Here is a 21,249-nt window from a genome sequence, read left to right as displayed (position 1 = left end):
AGTAAGAAGATATATTTCATTCAGTAGGGAGTTGGCGACATCCAACCATGTTCCTCTGATGAATGAATACTGCCTGAACTAGTGGGGGCTTCAGTCAGAGGAATGGAGAAGGAAGTCAGTTTCCCCATATTCATTCTCTGCACCCAGCAGCACCTATCGCTGTCTCAAACCCTACTCCAAGAGATGAGGGACCCTTTGGAACAATGCAGGAAATGGCTCAGTGTGCTGGAAGGGGGTAGAATCCTTCCATTGCTGACAGCCTCCACTGGATCCCAGATCCTTCTGTCACTGGAGGGACAGCATGTGATACAAAATAATCTGTTTAGGAATATTCAAGTCATTCATCTTAACTCAATCTCTATGAACATATTTTCCCTCTATATAACGACATCAGATTATGTACATCACCCTACGCCTAACAATAATACCCTGACATGGCAAAGATGCACAATAAATTCTGTATCAATGCTATGATCCTACCGATTATCTTCAGACTTTGCTTGTCTAAGGCTAACTCACAGTTTGTGATACACTCTTTCATTTCATGCAGGAAAAGGGGTCTATGTGGAAAATTTAGAGCCTTAAAACGTTATGGGAATCTTTTACCAACTGATAAACATTGGAAGGCTTAGTTGAAAGCCATCACACATGGAACATAGCCACTGCTTTTCTTCTGGGGATACTGATTGGTACATCTTTTTCTAGAAGAAAAACACTGGTTAAATGTGTGGCATTTACTGTAACAACTTTATGATGAGTACCAGCACCATTTTTTCTAGAAGAAAAACCCTCCCCAGTGTCACAGAGAAAGCCCTATACATCATACACTCTAAGAGACTAATGCCAATGAGGACTAGTGGTTACAGGGCTAAGTTTGAATGTGAACCAACATGATATAATCCTTGCCCAGCCATGAAGCTTCATGGGCAGTTCTGGACAAATCACTACCTCTCTCAGCCTTAGCTAGTCATTTGCTTCAAGAATAAGAAAGTGAAAAGTATAATACATTAGTCAAACGTAAGACATAGTACTATGCACATTTTAGGAATTTCTGAATACATAGTTTTACACCTTAAGTACTACACTTTTTGACCATTTTATACATATGGTTAGGATACGTTATATGTTCCAAGGCATCTATACCTGAATAAATATTATTAACACCCTACAATACATTTATTGCTACTCCACTTAGAGGTGCAAGTTTTAAGACTAAAACATATCCTTATGGTTTCCGACTACAAATAATTCCAGAGAATAATTCTAATAAGCCAACACTAAAATAAACATAAACCATGAATGTAACATTTATAGTTTGTGAACCTGAGCATGACATCAATTCAGGTTCCATAAACACGTCTAATAAAAAAGATTATTTTAAAGATATACTTTCCCTAGACATGACACATTTTTAAAATTAAAGCATGAACATACTCACTTTCATCCCATGTCCTGTTTCTGCTACTATAAAAGTTGCAATCTTTTATTTATTATTTAAAGAGACATTTTAAAAGGACATTTTTTAAATAAACAAGCAAATTGTGTTTGCTTATTTTATTTTTTAAGTGTCCTTTGGTCCCAGCAGGGAAGCAACTACAGTGGTACCTCTAGATACGAACGGGATCTGTTCCGGAGCTCCGTTTGCATCTAGAGGTAAACGTAACTAGCGACGGCACGTCTGTGCACGGGCACGTCGCTTTTTGCCGCTTCTGCGCATGCGCGTGTCATCATTTTGAGCATCTGCACAAGCGCAAGTGGCGAAACCCAGAAGTAATGCGCTCCATTACTTCCGGGTTGCCGCGGAGCGCAACTTAAACGCGCTCAACTCGAAGCGTATTCAACCCAAGGTATGACTGTAGTTACTACAGCTCTAAGCTGGTGAAGAGGAAGGCCCCTGTCCTAGTGTCTCTCCTGCCCTACCTCCCCATTTGGAAACATAACACTGACTACTAATGACCTGAAGAACTGCCACTGTTAACTCCATACGGTGGTACCTTGGGTTAAGTACTTAATTCATTCCGGAGGTCCGTACTTAACCTGAAACTGTTCTTAACCTGAAGCACTATTTCTGGGTTAGCGGAGTCTGTAACCTGAAGCGTATGTAACCAGAAGCGTATGTAACCTGAGGTACCACTGTACTTTTAAAGCAGGTGCCACTATGAAGGAAATGCCCTTTTGTGTGGAGAGGAACCTCTGCTGCCTCCTAATCACTTCCAGTAAGCCAAAATGGGAGTTAGAATAATACTCATTTATGTTCCATTCCTCATTTTCTGATCTGATTCATTTAAGACTGCAACGTTGATATAAAACTGAACGTCTTCACAGTATGAGGTATCTGGCATGTTGCAACAAAAAGAGTTAACTCCAGGGCCTTTTGTATATAGCACAAATGCTGTCAAACGGAAGGCACTATTCCTTCATCTAAATATTTATCCAGGGACATGTCTACCGGGATGACACTGGACAAGCAAAACAGTCACAACCTTAGTGAGGAGCTCTGGCACATCGGATCTTAACTTTTCATTACAAAAATGAGCACTTTTCAAGGCACTGCCAAGGCAGAATGGGCTTACAGCAGACTGCAATGTGTCTAGCTGCTGGCAATATTTATAAGCAATAAATTTTAGAAGCGAAAATGTTTTGCAGCAGTGAAGCCAGAGAGTGGTATGTTGTTAAATGCAGTACTGAGCACAACAGAACTACATTGGCTAAAATGCAAAATCTCTAAGGCCAGAAGCTAAAGGAAATGGGAATAGCAATGCAAATTTTGATTGCACACACCCACACTTTTATATGTATGCCCTACAAAGTCGCTGGATTTCCTAGATAAACTGAAAGTAAAAACAATAATATTTTGTTGAGTTTCTCATTAGACCCCATCTCACCCAAGCTATACTACTTCTAATAAGAGTATTTTTAACACACCCTGCGCCCATCTTCTATATTGATGTTTCTTCTCTTGCACAGAAAAGCAATATATTTTTATGTTGATGTACACCAGATCAACAGGGATGCGGGTGGCGCTGTGGGTTAAACCACAAAGCCTAGGACTTGCCGATCAGAAGGTTGGCGGTTCGAATCTCTGTGATGGGGTGAGCTCCTGTTGCTCGGTCCCTGCTCCTGCCAACCTAGCAGTTCGAAAGCACATCAAAGTGCAAGTAGATAAATAGGTACCGCTCTGGCGGGAAGGTAAACAGCATTTCTGTGTGCTGCTCTGGTTCACCAGAAGCGGCTTAGTCATGCTGGCCACATGACCCGGAAGCTGTACGCCGGCTCCCTCGGCCAATAAAGTGAGATGAGTGCCGCAACCCCAGAGTCGGTCATGGCTGGACCTAATGGTCAGGGGTCCTTTTACCTTTACCTTACACCAGATCAACAGCCTTTTGATATGGACTTCTTGTCAATTTCCTGAGTTTTATAAAACTCAAAAATATTAATGGTTGTATGTCTGGGGGTTTTTTAAAAAAAATGAATATAACTTCATTAATTTTTAATGTACCAATTAAAAATGAAACAAAACGAAAGATATGCAAAGGTATGTGGTTTTGGTTTTTTTAAAAAAAATAGTTTATTATATTCTTTTCATTTACTTTTAAAAGAGTATAAACTGCCTTATAGAAAAGCAACACATATTTGAAATATTTCAAATGTAGTAGCAGCTGGTGCTGCTGCTCTGCAGATTTTGCAACAGTAGCATCAATGCTGCTTTGTTAGATGGGATGTGGCAGGAATTCACAGCTGTCAACTTTTCCCTTTTCTTGTGAGGAATCCTATTCGGAATAAGGGAATTTCCCTTAAAAAAAGGGAAACGTTGACAGCTATGGGCAGGATGGCAGCAAGGTCGAGTCTGTGTGGCAGTGCTGGAATGGGCTCACTGCCATCCTGCCCCACCACACCCTACCATGCCAGCTGCTTCCAATTAAACCCCCTGTTGAAGCTTCTCCCCAGTTGTTTAGGAAAAGATACTTGGTTTTTGCCCCCTGAATAGAAAGCCAAATTGGGTGGTGATTTAGAGTCAAAATAACAAGATAATAAAGGGTTAATCAGCCTCTGACTCCATCATTCCTCCACCCATGATCACCACTTCCTTTGGATTCTATTTCATTTAAAAAAAAGGGCAGAGAACTACACAGAGATGTCATGTAACATCTAATTTAGAACCGGCTTGTGGGCTATTTCATTGAAAACATTTTCATAGCTTCTTTGGATATCTTGGTGTCTGGTTTTGGGGGGTTTTTTGTTTTTGCAGAAAAGACTTATGGCCTGAAAGGCTATAAGCCACACCTCCAGAGGGATGATAATAGCAGATGACACAAGGCAGCGTCTTCTTCTGCCGGAAGCCATTCACTTTCCATTTTACACTCCTCTAATTCCTGCTAGGGGTTGCTGAGGCAAACACTCCTGGGGCCCTGGCTAATACACATGGATGCTTCATTGGGCTGGATATACACAATAAACTTGCAGCCTTCTTGGCCTCCCCACTTCTCCCAATATCCTCTGCAGGCGTAAGAAACATTTGCAGTTAACTAGACACTTTTAAAAAATGCTTCCCAAGCCTCTAAAATATTGGTTTCCAACTAAGCTGTTATGCTTTTGAAAGCATCAAAAAAAAAAAAAACAACCTTATACTTTCCTTGCTAGAGATTTTAAACTGTTATCATTATCCCATTATCCTTATTGTTCCTTAAAGAAACCACAAGCTGCTAAATGAAAAGTAACGACTTGAAAAACAAACAAACCCCAGGCTTTTTTAAATTTTTTGCTTACAAGGAAAGATAGCAGTTCATCAATATGACTTATTGTGGACAATAAAATAACACACATTTGCTGTAGGGGATTTTGTGGTCCAGGCAGGCTTTTTGTAAAAGTGTATAATGTTTTCTTTATTTAAAACCTCTCAACAAAATAAGCTAAGAGAAGCAACACCTTCCTTCTTGGCACAGCCATATTGCTGCTGGGATTACGCGAGTTAAACCAGTAGTAAGTACAGTAACTGGGGGCTTCCTAAAAACTCTTTTTATAAGCCGTCTTCTTGGCACTTGATTACCATGACAGAGGAAGCTAGGAGTCTAAGAAACTCTGCTGACAGCAGAGCAGACCTTTGCCGATGGCGAAACAGAATGAGTTCCTACAGTTCCCAAATCAGTGTGATTTATAGCCCAAGGCTATGCCTCATTATTTCTGCCTAGCCAAGGTCGTTAGAACATCATGCATTAGTAGTGCAATGGGCTTGCTGATTCCCTTGCCAACACTGCTGTGGTGCAGTAGCCAAGATGTCTAATCTTCATGGGAAACAAGTGAGCAAACATTTCCTTGGTGATTCCCCTCCCCCCCCAAAAAAACACACACCACACACACAGTAGCTGTGTAGTAGTGGTTATTTTAACATCAAATAACAGGGACAGTATAAATATAGTTTTCTTTGGTAAAGCTAGGGATTAGGAGATGTCCACATCAATAACATAAAAAAATTATGGACAACTAAATTGAAAGAAAGCTTGGATTTTGTGAAGTACAAATAAATTATTGTGACTTCTTATCTAAGCAGCTAACTGGGTACCGTATTTTTCGCTCTATAACACGCACCCGACCATTACACGCACGTAGTTTTTAGAGGAGGAAAATCCATAGGCATGCCACCCGTAGGCATTCCCTCCATAACACGCACAGACATTTCCCCTTACTTTCTAGGAGGAAAAAAGTGAGTGTTATGGTGCAAAAAATACGGTAAATGTGATATCTCCATATTATTTTAACAGGATGATTATGTCATATTGCAATATGATCAGTGGTATCTAATTATATCAGTAATATTAAGATTTGGTTGCCTAAGGATGGTAGGCAACCATTCTATCCTAATTTCAGGCAGTCATTCCATCCTAATTCCAACCCCAAAGTAGATTACATCACATCTCAAAGATTAGCTCACATAATCTAAAATACAGAATAGGAACAAAGTCAACTATACCAAAGTATCTTGGGGGGAAAGCTGTGTATGGGGTCTAATTTATTTAATGTTTGGTCAAGAATAACACTGAATTTTAGACAAAACCTGAACTTTTTGAAGGGAGGGTAATTTCTTTGGAGAATCAAAATACAGTGGTACCTCAGGTTACATACGCTTCAGGTTACATACGCTTCAGGTTACAGACTCCGCTAACCCAGAAATAGTACCTCGGGTTAAGAACTTTGCTTCAGGATGAGAACAGAAATTGTGCTCCGACGGCGTGGCAGCAGCAGGAGGCCCCATTAGCTAAAGTGGTGCTTCAAGTTAAGAACAGTTTCAGGTTAAGTATGGACCTCCAGAACGAATTAAGTACTTAACCTGAGGTACCACTGTATTATCATTTCAATTGCAATCTGTACATGACTGTATCCACCCACCTACAATGTTCATGCTCCTCTTGAAATTCATGGATTGGGGGAGAAGATCCGTTTACTGCAGCTAGATTCGGGTAGGTAGCTGTGTTGGTCTGACGCATCACCTTAGAGACCAACTAAGCTTTCGTGTGCATGCATACTTCTTCAGATACACATAAGCTTATACCAAGAACAAACTTAGTTGGTCTCTAAAGTACTACCAGACAATTTATTTATTGATTATTTATTTATTTAATACTTTACTGCAGCTAGGCATACATCAGGAGGCTATGTGGCAGGATGGTGACAGTATTAAGCTTGTTATGTTTTAACCTTCTTGCAACCTCAAACCATGATTACTTTCTGAAAATAAAACTATTCAGTCCAAGTCTGTGGGTGAGACATCTCTGGCACTGACGAGGATACCCTGGCTTAAACATGTCATGGAAGCCGCCAAGTGTGGGTGCCAAGAATCTTGGCTGCCAAGTGTGGGTGACTGAGTAAGCTGCACTGGGGTGTAGAATGGTGACCAGAGGGTACCACAGGAGGAAAGAGAAGTCCTGAAGGAATCCAAGAAGCTGGAGATCACATAGAGAGGAACTTTTGTTGTGTTAATGTGTCACATCTGCTTTGGTGGATTGCTCTGAATGTTGCCAGTAGCTGTACTGTTTTCTGCTGCATAGCTGTGTAAATCTGTCCCTTTTGCTAAATGGGGGGTCAGTGTTATAGATTTGGGAGGGGCCCCCCTAAACTCTAGAAATTTATAAATGGTGGGATTTTGATTATTTGGGATGTGAAGGGAGAAAAACAAGCTGCAGAGGAATTTCTGGGCAAGCCTATGCAAAATGACTCGGCCAAGCTAGGGCCATTAAGAAAAACTAGAGGGCCACTGAGGACCATTGGCAATACAACAGAACTGTGTCCCCCCCCCCCTTGCTCTGAGTTGCAAAGAGAGATTGGGGGTTTGGAAGGTTGCCAAGGTGTGACGTGACAGAAAAAGATTCTTGAGCAAGTGTTGCTGGGAAGAAGAAGGAAAGAAGGAAGACTGGGATCCATCTTGGGCTGGCTGGCTGCAGGTTGGATGGGAGACATGCCTTTGAATCCGGGGCTGCACTGCTGCAGAGTACAAGACCCTCTTGAAATGACCATGCTGTAAGATCTCAACTCCCTCCATAAAGACTGAAGGTGGTAGGTGAACAAACCATATTTCTTAAAGCTATGACAGCCTCTGCCATGTCTCAATCCTGCAAAGAACCATAGACCCAAGGTGAGTGCCTGGAACCCTTTGGAATCTCGCTCCAGCTTGGTAGAGAGGGGGGTGCACCCAATTTTTCTAACAATACTAATGAAGACAAGGAGGTATGGTGTGCCTCTCATCCATAGCTAACTGCCTCCTTTCCCCCCAAACTGGGACCACAGTGTATTGTTCATAATCCACTGTATTTTCTGGGTTCTTGCCGTCTTACTCATGCTTCCCTGAAAATGGTGTTTTATTCATTGGCTATAAATAAAGCTAAATGGAGCAACGTAAATGTAAAGTGGGAAAATGAAGTGGATAACAAAGCAACCGTGAGCTCTACTGTGATGTATACAGACCATTAAGGATTTCATTAGGTTTACTAAAAGGTCATTAGTGATAAAATATATATTATTTTTTATTTTACCTACTTCCCAAACATTATAGTCAATTCTGCTTCCCAAGCTCTGTAACCCATTGACATTAATTAGAAAGCTATATATTAGAGAAGCAATTTTAATGAGCTGTTATTTCAAATGGCTTTATTGGAGAACAGCATTGTTCAGTTTAATAGCACATAAAATGACAACTATAGAAATTGCTTTGATAAGATTAAAGCATCTAGAGGTTATTCAATCTCCTGTACTGTACCCCTCTCAGTCCTTGGGGCTAAGAATATTTTGCTATAATACACATACAACTTGCTGTGCCAGCGCTTCCTGTGAACTGTATAAGTTTTTTTTTTTTCTTTTTTTAAAAATAGGCTCCTTGGAAAAGCACAGAGAATACCTCATCTGTAAATTGTTTTACAGTACTGCAGGAATGCATGTAGAAAAAGCGAAACCAAAAAATGCTCTTAAATATGGGCCCATGTTTCAAGTGTGTTAGAAATTAAGGGTGTACAACAACAACAAAGTCACCTTGGTGCCTGTCTGGTTGCCTCAGATTGCTGCACCTGGGCCTGACATCACACTGCGCCTTGCTCTTAAGGTGGTGCTTTGTCTGATTTTCCAAAGTCAGGTGACTTTCCTGTTGAATATAACATCCCCACCCCCACTCAGGGGCGGAGGAAGGAGGGGTGGTGGGGGCGGACTGCCCCAGGTGTCTTCGCTGAGGGGGGGTGACATTTGGCACGCCACCCACCTGCGACTCCCAAGCCTACCCCGAGCCATAGTTTTGACAGCTGGGGAAGGCTTGGGAGTCGCAAGCGGGCGGTGTGCTAAATGTCACCCCCCTCAGTGAAGACAACCAGGGCCATCCGCCCCACCCCACCCCCTTCCTCCACCCCTGAGCTATCCCGTGCCTGGGAGGGCAGGGTGCCCCAGCACCCTTGGGAGTGCGCTTGCCCTGGGCAGCGCAGGCATAAGCTCTGCCACTGCCCCCACTCTGCCCTGCCCCTGCCACCATACAAGCACTATCATGCTAACTCAGGCATAGGCAAATTCGGCTGTCCAGATGTTTTGGGACTACAACTCCCATCATCCCTAGCTAACAGGACCAGTGGTCAGGGATGATGGGAATTGTAGTCTCAAAACATCTGAAGGGCCAAGTTTGCCTATGCCTGCTCTAACTCAAAGGGTATGACAGTAATATGCATAATAATTACTCCAGGCTGGGGTAATATCTTTAGGTGACATTATTTTGGTAGTCTTTAGAAAGGGTTTTTTAAAAGGGCAGTGCTTTAGCCTTCAGACTGCCTCAATGTGCTTTTAATCATATTTCTTGCAGAATTTTATGTACCTCCCCATCCCTATGTAGAACTCAAATGGGCCAGACTTCAGTGGGTTCATCCATCTCTATGCCGGGGAGACAATGAATCGAGAACATTTCCCCCTGACGTTTTCCTTTCTGTGCGCAGATAACTTTTTAGTAGGCAGAACATTCAGTCATGCACTTGCCCACCTCCAGTCTACAGTGGTACAATCCAGATTAGTTTCACTTTGCACTGCTTCAGCAATTCAATTAAAAAAAAATGGATAAGAAGAGCTTTTGGCCATACTCCTGAACTGGAGGAAGCCAAGACAATTTGGAGAAGCAGCAAAATGTTTCCAGAAGGAGGTTAACAAACCTAGTATGCAGAATTCCACAATGCATCAGTAACAGGAGAGATCACTCTGGAATGTGCCTCATTCTAAATATCCTGAAGAAATGATCCACATAATGCTTTTAATCCTCTCTCTCCTTTCATCTTTTTGCTGTAAATGGTACACAGCATCTGAAGCTACTGCAGTATTTAGAATTTACAGATAAGTTTATTTTAGAGCTGTTTTGGGACTGAATACCCATCATTTGTTCCCTATTACCTTGGAACAGGGTGAACCAGGACTGGCGCGAGGGTAACTTGGAGTTTGGTGGAGCCAGTTTAAACTGATTCTGCCTATGGAGCCCATAAGGTAACCATTTCCCAAGTAAGGACAGGCACGTTCCCTTATGATGCTCCTCAGGGTTTGTTCCAGGATTTGCTCTACAGAGCCCCTTTCCTCTTTCTCATCCCATAGTTATGGCTGGGTGCTTACAGAAACAGGCCTGGGATTTTTATTTCAATTGTTGAGAAGTTATCTTCACATAACTGAATGTGTGTCCTGGACTGGCTTTTAAAAAAGAAAAACTGAAGTGTTATTTTTTAAATTTATTTTTTACTCTGGGAGGATTCTCAGTTTTCCTTTCTGCTCAGTAGAATGTGGATTGTTCACCACATTGTTGAAAGGCAAATAATGAAGCAATCAGATAATTGCTTTGTTGTAGAAACCAATTTTCCACCACTTTGGTAGTGGTGATGGGATTCTGGACTGCATTTTGGTGGAGCCCAGCTATCCATTTCATTGTGATTTTGTTTGCCTTCCCTCCATATCTATGAAGAATATCACCTTGATATTACTATTGCTTCCTGCCCCCCCCTGTACAATTAAGCCAATTGCTCAACACCCAAATCAGTTCTTTTTCCCTTTAAAAAGTGCATTATTTGCTAAATTGAGGATGAAGAATATTGAGCCAAAGTAAAGGCAGTTTGACTGAAGAAATAATATCATGCTTTCTAGTCTTTGTTCCATTTTAGAGTAGTGATGGTGTTCTAATGCAAAGTTGGAGATGTTGTATTGTTTTAAAAATAACATTATTTATATTCCCCCAAATTTGCCTCTTGGGAAGATTATAAACTCTTAAGAACCAATTCGTCTTCTCTACTGGTGGTGGTGGGGATTTTTTATAAATAAGGAACTGCAAGAAATCTAGTACACATTCCATCTAGCCTGAAGGACAAAAGTGGAGATGGGGATCCTTTCTGGCTTGTATGAATCCCAGAGGTATTCTAGAAGCCTGCATTTAAATGCAAGCTAAAATACATACCAGTAACTACAAACTCCTTTTGACTGAGATAGAAGCAGAAATGCTTTAAAATGAATCCCAACTCTTTCCCCTTGAAAACATTAGACATTCTACTAGATTCATCTAATTACAATTGCAGAATTGTTATGAACGCAGTAAGAAGGAAAACCAGGAAGAAGGTTAAGTTCAGATATAGGATAGGCACATATTCCCCCCCCCCCCCACGTGTTTAAATAGTGCCAAGGCTTAATTGATTCTTAAAAATTAATTCATCCCCCCCCCCCATGTGTGGTATCTTTAAATTACCATAATTTGAAATGTGTGACACAATTAGATTAACTGAGAAAGTCACATATCAATAGCTCGCTTCACTCATATGACATTTGAGTGATACTACAGGATTTTAAGGATGTGTGAAGGTTAACAAGAGGATGCAGGCAGCATGATCTGCTGACACATCAGCTGTGGCACAACCTATGCCTCTACCCCTGATGTAGCATCTTAAGGACATAAGAAGATCCTGATTTATGGATCCCACTGCCAGTGCTGGACCCCCCACCCTCTTTTTGTCAACTGTGTTATTGATACCCTAATTCCACTCCTACCTGCTTGCCTTAATTGCCTCTTCTCTTCTGCTAACTAGGTATTCTGGGAAAGATGGACAGAAGAATGCTTGCATTACTCCAGATTGTCACGGTGACTTTTAAAAAAAAGGATTTCAAATTTAGATTTTTTAAAAAAACAACAACAAAGAACACTAGTTCTTAGAACACAGCTCAAGATACCATGAAAACCTGTGAAAATCTGTGTCCCCTTTAAAACTTCCCTCCATCATATATATATATATATATATATATATATATACACACACACACACACACACACACACACACACACACACGGCACAGAAATGCAGACGGCTGTGGCTACGAGGCTTACAAATTTATGGTTAGGGTAAATATCATCATCATCTTCAATAAGTTCCACATATTTGTATTTACAAATTCAGGACAATGACATTAATGCTGCAGGAGTGCCCTCATCATGCAGTCTACATCATTCAGAGTGATGCCTCTTAGGCATTTTGAACGTTTGACTCATAGGAGGGAAGCTTTCAGAAGAATAGAGAAACCTTAATGAACTGTATTAGGTCTGCCATTCACATCTAAATAGGAAATGGACTTAACGGAGCATCCATATAATGCTTCTCAACACACACACACACACACACACACACACACACACACACAGCTTTCCTAATACATCACTCTGCTGGGGTTCAGAGCTTGTGTCTTTGCCCCACCACCATTGCAGATGCTTAAAGGATCAGACTTAAAGTATCCATTCTGCACCATTTTAAACATTTATTTATTTGCAAAAGCTACACTGCCTATCGGATACATAGTTTAAACATTTGCGCAGGCATGCCTGCAATCATTCCACATTGCTACATCAAGTGTCTCTCTTTAGCTCTGTCACCTATCAGTTTTCTTTCCTGACTGATTTTAAAATGCAACTGGGATCTCTCTTTTTTCTTGTAACCCATGTCTCCGTCTGCTCAACATCCTCTAGTCATCACATCCACAATCATCTGCCTGCCTGCCTTGAATAGTTAGCTACCTGCCACTTTGGAATAGATTCTGTCTGCGTTCTGAGGGTGTACATTCTGTGTGATGTGTGTTATAACCCCTTTCTGCCTGGATTCAATGAATCACTGGAAAAAGTGGAACTCAACATTTTAAAACCACTTTCTTAATCAGCAAGCCTGTAGTTTTGATTTATTAAACACTGCAAATAGTGTTTGTGTGAAGAATACACCACACTGCAGCAAGGGAGTCATAAAAGTCTCATCGGGGACATTGGAAGTATAAAGTGTTTTACACTGTGAGGTAGTTATTTATGAACTAAAGTCAGGTGCAAGGAACCTTTGGCCCTCCAAATGTTGCTGAACTACAACTCCAATCAACCCCAGCAACCATGAACAATGGCCAGGGGTGATAGGAGTTGTAGTTCAGTAACATCTGGAGGGCCAAAGCTTTCCCGTATCTGACTAAAGTTATCATTACTTTACTTCGGCTTGGAGGTTGATGCTGGCAACTTCCTTCTCACCGTTGGTCTGCATGTGCTAGCCATAACAGTGTTCTATATCCTAAGAAGTCTTATTAGGGGTGTGAAGATAGTTAGGCTTTTAGATCTGCAGGTTGTTAACATGATGATCTTCTTGAAGGGTGGGTTTACGTTGATGGCTTTTTGGTCCCTTCGGGCACTCATGGCTCTATTTAGCTATACAGTATCTGGATGTACAGTGGTACATCAGGTTACATACGCTTCAGGTTACATACGCTTCAGATTACAGACTCTGCTAACCCAGAAATAGTGCTTCAGGTTAAGAACTTTGCTTCAGGATGAGAACAGAAATCATGCAGTGGCGGTGCAGTGGCAGCAGGAGGCCCCATTAGCTAAAGTGGTGCTTCAGGTTAAGAACAGTTTCAGGTTAAGAACGGACCTCCGGAATGAATTAAGTACTTAACCCGAGGTACCACTGTATAGAGTCTGTAAGGTCAGCCATTGTTATTGATTGACTGAATGAATCAACATTATGGCAAGGATATAATAACTTGCAAACTAAAACTGCTGGCCAAGACAGCTTGTATTTGAAGCACTGGGACAGATGTTATGGTGGCAGCCTGTCTAGGTAAGCATAGCATTCCAACTTTTGCCAGAAAGACTCAAGGCTATCACACGGCATTTTTTACTGCCTGAGGCAAAGGAGAGGGTAGTCCTCACTCAATTTACGGAAGTCAAACTAAACTGAGAGCTGAATCTTATGTCAACATCAGTTATGAGACAGCAGGTTAGATTATTATTATACAAATTTATAGACTGCTTGACAACATAAGACCATCAGAGTGGTATACAAAATAAAAACAGAACAGAACACACAAACAAAAGTTCTAAAAATTATAAAATCCACTCAACAAACTCTTTTTAAAAAAAACCAATAAAATCATCCATACAAACTCAAAAAACAACAAAGCAGAGTGCAACTCTGGGGCGTATGATATTTTCAGCAGTTCTGTATCTGAGAAGTGGGTGAGACACTTCCTTAGATATCCTTGTCCCCGGCTTAAGAGGCACAGTGCACACAGCACACACATATCTTTGTTCCAACATAGGTAAATGTTCAGGGAATCAAGAAAAATGACCAAGGGAGCAGAGAGGGCTACACACCTGCCCCCCCCCAACCACCAGCACCCATCATGATAGATGCCTGCATCATTCTGCCTAATGAAAGGACCAGTCCTGGAAAGAACAAGCCACCAGCTTTTGTGGGACATGGACTTTATGGTTCCACTAGCATCTAGAAGCTAAAATATTGGGGGTATTTCAGTCTGGGTTCCCTTGCCTGCCCCAAATGACAAGATTCTTGATAAATATCAGCAGTAGCTTCCCCTCTTCCAAATCTTCCATTCTGATGTATTTTGCTTCTCCTGGTTGTCAAATGATGAACAAACTTCATGGGAGTGACCACTTCACTTCACCACACCACATGAAAATCTGCCCAATACAGCTTTATCCTAAGCATATATATTTACAAGGTAGTTTTCAGTAGGATTTACTTCTAGGTAAGTGTAAGTGCCAGGGGAAAAGAAATGCTCATTCATTAAGGACACAACTCTGCACACTGTAGGGTCACCACCATGACCCCACAGTGTACTATTTAATTGCTCGTTTTTTAAAAAAAAGCAACCACCAATTTATAATCATAATTATGCAGCTATGCAATTACCCTAAAAATAAAATAAAATGAAGTAATTAAAGAGATCGCCAGGAAACAGGAAATGCCTCCTTAAATAGGTGATATCAGTAATGTCATGCCTGGGACTGAAGGGCAAAGCAAAGGGGGAAATGGAGGGGAGATGAGTTTCATGATGACCTAGGTCCCTTGCTCCCCCACCTGAAATCCAGTAAGAGGTGAATTTCCTCTCCACACATTCACAGTTGTTAAACCACAGATTTCCTCCCCTCGCAGCCACAACATGGCTTTAATTATCAATTTCTTGTTTCCTGGTGGTGGATTCTTTCTAACTTATTTATTTGCAGTGTGGGAAGTTTCTTGTTCATTCATTTATTATTAATTTGCCCATAATTGCATGATTTATTTTTAAAATTGTGTGTGTGTATACACACACACACACAGAGAAAAAATCTCCAAATCACTGTGGACCAACAGATCTGAAGTAGAGCCTGAACCAATTTTGTGGTCAGTGCACATTCTCAGCCATCTCATCTGGATGCTCTATAACAAGCTGAATGAATAAATGATGACCATTATCAATTAAACACTTTTATGTGGAATCAACCAAGATGATTTTTATGATGCATCACCCCCACTCTATATCTGTTCAGTCGGATAAGTAACTTCAGGAGTGGGAAAATCCTTCCAGTGTTCTGTACCTGCAGGCAGTGTAAATGGCAAACTGTCTCTAAAAAATTACAAGGTGTTATCTTTTTCATTGTAACTGATGCTCTTTTATTTTCATAGTAACTCACAAGATCATACAGATTCCCAGAAAACAGTTTCCACTGAGGTAAGATTCAGTGTGCAGCTTATTATCTGCCTTCACGTTCTGGGATCTGCAACACACCTGTCATGCCAAACAGTGAAACAAAACAGTATTGTCTTAATTCATTTGCAAACCATTTCCCATCTACCAATCTGCCATGTGCCTCAGCTGCAATGTTCAACACTAATGCCTCATGTAGCTGAGGATTTCCTTTGCCCAGACATTACAAGGAAGAACAAATTGTGGAAGCCTTTTAGTGACATGTGCAAACATCCACCAGAGACTCAGCTGAAACTATTCAACTCAATTTCTTACTTTGACCCAAACCACTTTCGAAAATCATGTTTCCAGATGTGAGAGGCTCAGCACATTAACCTTGCTGCAAACAGCCAGCCCTCTGCCATCTGTTTTTACAGCACAGACAACCGGTAGAATTGCTACAGTCATAGAAGTGGTTGAAATGAGACGCAACAGGCAAGATCGTATTCTACCTTAAAATATATTTTTCCAGTGCATCAAATGGGCCTTTCAAGAAAATTATAGGCAGGAAACTAGATGGAATTTTAGTATTCACATTTAATCCCTTGCTGCCGTCATACAGAGTTCAGGACCTAAGTTTTGTACAGGAGTTCATGAACTTCATTTGGCTACCTTGTCAACACTGCTGATTTTTCACTTCCTCTATTTTATATTGGTAATGATTGCCCCACTCTTGAGCACACAGGACTCTCAGAGTGGATTAAAATTAAAGTAATAATGATATCCTGCCCACAGGCAACCCCCACCCCAGTTCTCTGCTATGGCCATTATCCATTATGATGTGGATAATGATCCCAAAAGACTATTATTTCACTTAACAGAAAAGCTCAGGGAAATCTGTATGCAGGCCAAGAGTACATATTGTAAGGACTGTGGGTTGCTTCCAACCTAGAAAGGATTTCTACCAACAACAACTCAACTCATATGAAAAGAGGATATTTGTTTTTCCCTATAGAACAAAAGGAATTACAGTGAGAAGTAAAATGACTAGATGCGGTCTGCAGGCCCTAAGATTCCCAGCAGTTATTAGCAAATACATTGTCATATAGCAAATGCCAGACACTGCACAGAGAAGGTGCAAAGTGGATGCCATTATCTATGAACCCACATCAGAAGATGACCACCAACTGGTGGGCATGAGACAATATCAACCGCACAAATGTAAGTATAAATGCATTTGCACGTGCAATGCAGTAAAACTACTCATGTAGTGCTAATTATACCTGGAAATAAGGCAGCCCCTAGGCCTCTTCTATTCCAGAGTTTTAGTCTGCAGTATTTTTCATAGATTTTTCTTCCCAACACCAGGTGCAGGCCTTGGGACACACAGCCAACACCTAAAAGGCATCTATGCCACATTCACCACAGGTGGAAGTACATCTTGCATCATCTAACAATCAATTCCCCTTACCTCATAGAGTGTAATTATTCCATTAGTCTCATTTGGTGGCTTCCACTGAACGTAGATCTTTTCTTCAAAAGGTCCACCCTGAATCGATTCAAGGGGAACAGGTCCAGGAACTAGGAAGGACATGAGAAAAAGCAGTTATTGTTTACAATACTTATAGCTTCTTCTAAAATTTCCACCCACAAGAAAGGAGTATTCAGAATTGCTCAGGTCATCTACTTAAATAGGGCATTCAGGCTAGTTACGATTGTGATATAAATATTTATTATTATTATTATTATTATTATTATTATTATTATTGCCTCCCTTGCATTTTGTGGCTGTCTATGTGTATGCACGTGTACACACTGATAGTCACAACTTGTGTTTTCAACTACTTTAACATTTTAAGTCATTAGCGCTTTCTTTTTTCCTTACCATCCTCCTCAGTTTGAACTACCAGCTCTTCACTCTCCATCTTGCCCTCTGGGTTTGAAAGAGCCAACCTCAGTCGGATAGTCATGAATGGTCGCAGTCCCCGCAAAGTATAGTGTGATGACGTCTGAATTAGTTCCTCCGCCTCATATTTCTGCTGGTTGAACACATACTGGTAATGGACTGTCAGGTTATAGCTGTGGCAACGAGTCACAGCATATCCGAAGGGCTCCCACTGCAAGGTCAGCTGCCGAGATCGGATGTCAACAACCTCCACATTCTGTGGACCATGTACAGGATCTGTGAAGCAAGCACATGATCTTTAGGTAAGTAGGCATCCAACAGGTACACCTTTCTCTCTTCTCATTTGTTAAGTTTGCTGGTAGAAATACGTTAAGTTTACTTAAATAAATAAATAATAGTTGTTCTATTTAAGTACTTGATGAAAAACTCAGTTATTTTGGTCAAACAGGGAATTAATCATATGGAAGAAAAACTGAAGGACTCATAGGATGGAATTGCCTGGGTCAACGAATGGTCAATAACGTCACTTATTTGCCATTTGCCATTTGAATTTCTTTGTCAGGGATCAAAATGCCTTGGGTACTCCCATGGGAAGTATGAATTCATATTATAAAACAGTTTAATGTACAAAAATCTCGAAGCAGTGTACAAAACAATGAAAAGCAAACAATGCGTAATAAAACAACACTAGCATATGTGGCGATCACACAGGGTCCCCGGACGTTTGACGGTCTATTGATCCCTGTGCCACCACTGTGCTCGCTTCCCCGCTGCCACCAACCCGTTACTCTCGGGTACACACTGAGTCCAGACAGTTGTTAAAATTAAACCAAATAAACAAGTTTATTTTATAAGCATTAACAAGTTTATGGTTTCTCAGATAATTTTCTTGTCAGTTTCTTAACCTGAGTTTCTTTACCGGCCTATACCTTCCTAATACCTTCTGACTGTTTATCGCAACTGTTTGACTGACTCCTCTTAAGAGATTCTCTCACTCTCTCACATCAGACTAACCCAACCCACAGACTTATCCTCCCTCTCTCTTCTCTAACTCCAGACTGACTTCTTAACAAGTCTAATTCTAACTCCTCCCCTTGGTTTCCTATAGGTAAGTCATTTTACAATTAGTTAACCCTTTCCTTATGAACCCAGTATGATGTCACACACCTAGGAGGGCAAACGCCACAGCATAAAACAAAATTTCATACCTGCACTATGACCAGTAACTAATATCACTAGTATGAAGATGCAGAAAAATTTTAATACCAGAAATGTATTTTTAACTTCACAACACTCTTATGGTTTCTACAACAGTGTGTGCAAAATGCTTTGAACAAATGACAATGACCATGTATTTTTTTTTTATTGATACAGCAAGAAAAAAGGAAAAAATGACCATGTAATGTGTTGCTTGACTCATTCCTTAAAGCCTGTGCAGACATATCATCTGCAGACATATTAACACAGTGAATCTTCTTCAGTTCTTATAACATCTTGTTGTTTGGATTAGGTAAATAGTTTCCTTCCAGCATTAACGTGCATTAAGAATGTTTGGTGTACACTAACAGGGCTATTGAACTCATTTAAATAGATGTCCTGGTGCTTTTCAGCCACCGTTCTTGTATGGAGGTAATTTAGAAGAGAAAAGTAATTACAAGGAGACAAAATTGCATTCTCTTTGGCTTTTTGTGACCTCTGCAAAATGTAACCTGGTCATAATTTACTCAGATTTGCTGCCTCATTATGCATCCAAGCCACAATGTATGTTCATGTGGTGAACAGAAAGCCAACGATATATGGGATTCCTTTCATAAGATCAACAAATGGAGCTTGCTTTGTAGCAGCTGAAGCCCCGTGCAGAAGATGAATGCTGTTTATGTGTGTGTCTTAAGGATTATCTCCACTGGATTTGCTCCATGCCTGACTGCCATCACTGGATGTGAGATCTGTAGAAAAACCAACACACATTCAGCCCAAATAGTGCCAGATTTACGTATAAGCTAAACAAGCTATAACTTAGGGCCCCACTCTCTTGCCCCCCCCCCAATATGTTGTTGTTTAGTCGTTTAGTTGTGTCCGACTCTTCATGACCCCATGGACCAGAGCACGCCAGGCACTCCTGTCTTCCACTGCCTCCCGCAGTTTGGTCAAACTCATGTTGGTAGCTTCGAGAACACTATCCAGCCATCTCGTCCTCTGTCGTCCCCTTCTCCTAGTGCCCTCAATCTTTCCCAGCATCAGGGTCTTTTCCAGCGAGTCTTCTCTTCTCATGAGGCGGCTAAAGTATTGGAGCCTCAGCTTCAGAATCTGTCCTTCCAGTGAGCACTCAGGGCTGATTTCCTTCAGAATGGATAGGTTTGATCTTCTTGCAGTCCATGGGACTCTCAAGAGCACCATAATTCCAAAGCATCAATTCTTCGGTGATCAGCCTTCTTTATGGTCCAGCTCCCACTTCCATACATCACTACTGGGAAAACCATAGCTTTAACTATACGGACCTTTGTCGGCAAGGTGATATCTCTGCTTTTTAAGATGCTGTCTAGGTTTGTCATCGCTTTTCTCCCCAGAAGCAGGTGTCTTTTAATTTCGTGGCTGCTGTCACCACCACAGTGATCATGGAGACCAAGAAAGTAAAATCTCTCACTGCCTCCATTTCTATTTGCCCCTTCTATTTGCCAGGAGGTGATGGGACCAGTGGCCATGATATTAGTTTTTTTGATGTTGAGCTTCAGACTATATTTTGCGCTCTCCTCTTCTAATTCTAATTATAAGCAGCTTATTTCTAACATGCTTTGAATTGCATTACCTGTTGTTTCTGTCTTCTATTAGAAAGAAAGCATGCAAGCTTTCGTCATATGACCCCAACAGCCCATTTGTGCATATTTTAACTTTTTGAACATTAAAGTGTGTGTTGTTCTTGAAAGGCTCTCAAAGCAGCTTACAAAAATAAGATGCACCTGTTCCTCAGGCTCACAATCTAAAGATCCTTGGCACATGAGGAAAAAGGAATGGGAGAGAAGAGGAGAAAGCAAATTCCAGCACATGCCAGTGTTCATGCTAGTTTGTGGCTGTGTTGCACTTCAGAGGAGCAGTCCCTTCCCAGAAGCACTCTTCATCCCCAAATCATATCCAGAGGCAACATCTAAGTTAGGAAGTCAGGGCAGCTCTTGCCACCCAGTTCTTCCTGAGAGAGCTGGCTTGTGACCAGCTTAAATCATCACAGGAAGGGTCTTGTTACCTTCATCCCTTGCAGATGTCAGTGGTGGTACATTATTATGAATGAAATAATATGCAATATTACTGTGTGCATTTCGATACTGTGTACAGTAAAACTCAAATACTGTATTCACCAACTGTTCACCATGAGAGCACATATGGACATGCATAACATAGTGATATATTATATATACCGGTAATTTCCACTCATAATTCCTCTGTTTCTCATAACTCTTCTACTGACATCAGGCTGGTGCCATCACTGTACTCTTTTTGGCACCTACTTAAAGCATTTTTGTTAAAGCATACCTATCCGGACATGTAGAAGTTACATGTGTTTAAATCTGACTTTAGCTTATTGTATAAGTTTAATGAGTTTTGAATGTTTTTAAATGCCCACTTTTAACTGTTTTTACTGATAATTTTAAAGAGTTTCTTTTTCCAAACCTCTTTGAGGTGTTACTGCAATCAGGTGGTATTTACATTTTGTCAAATAAAGAAATATTTCAAGGTGTTATAAAATTATATTGCCTGCTAATTCTATATTCTCCTTGTATTAGTTTGTAGAAGCAAAATATATAAGAAAAGTATTTTTTTTAAAAAAATAATAATAACAACAAAACACACACAAAAACCCTAAGGAAACCTGTAGACATCTG

General features: G+C 40.8%; 1 protein-coding gene across 18 annotated transcripts in view; it reads right to left on the bottom strand.

Moving 5' to 3' along the window:
• The window catches only part of PTPRT (protein tyrosine phosphatase receptor type T), a 617,797-nt gene that overhangs the window by 163,043 nt on the left and 433,505 nt on the right, over positions 1-21,249 (bottom strand). For all 18 annotated transcript variants that reach the window (XR_013987409.1, XM_081009187.1, XM_081009202.1 and 15 more), the window contains exons 8-9: positions 17,354-17,650; positions 16,940-17,049 (exon numbers count right to left, since the gene is read on the bottom strand). Coding sequence is in view for 17 of the 18 variants with exons in the window: in XM_081009187.1 (XP_080865313.1) it covers positions 16,940-17,049; positions 17,354-17,650 (407 nt within the window). In the remaining variant the exon portion in view is untranslated. The remainder of the gene's footprint in view (positions 1-16,939; positions 17,050-17,353; positions 17,651-21,249) is intronic.

Source organism: Podarcis pityusensis (assembly GCF_964106645.2).
Source record: "Podarcis pityusensis genome assembly, chromosome: 6".
NCBI classification, from domain to species: domain Eukaryota; kingdom Metazoa; phylum Chordata; class Lepidosauria; order Squamata; family Lacertidae; genus Podarcis; species Podarcis pityusensis.
Note: the sequence above shows the minus strand (reverse complement) of the source record. Positions and strands in the feature narration are given on the sequence as shown.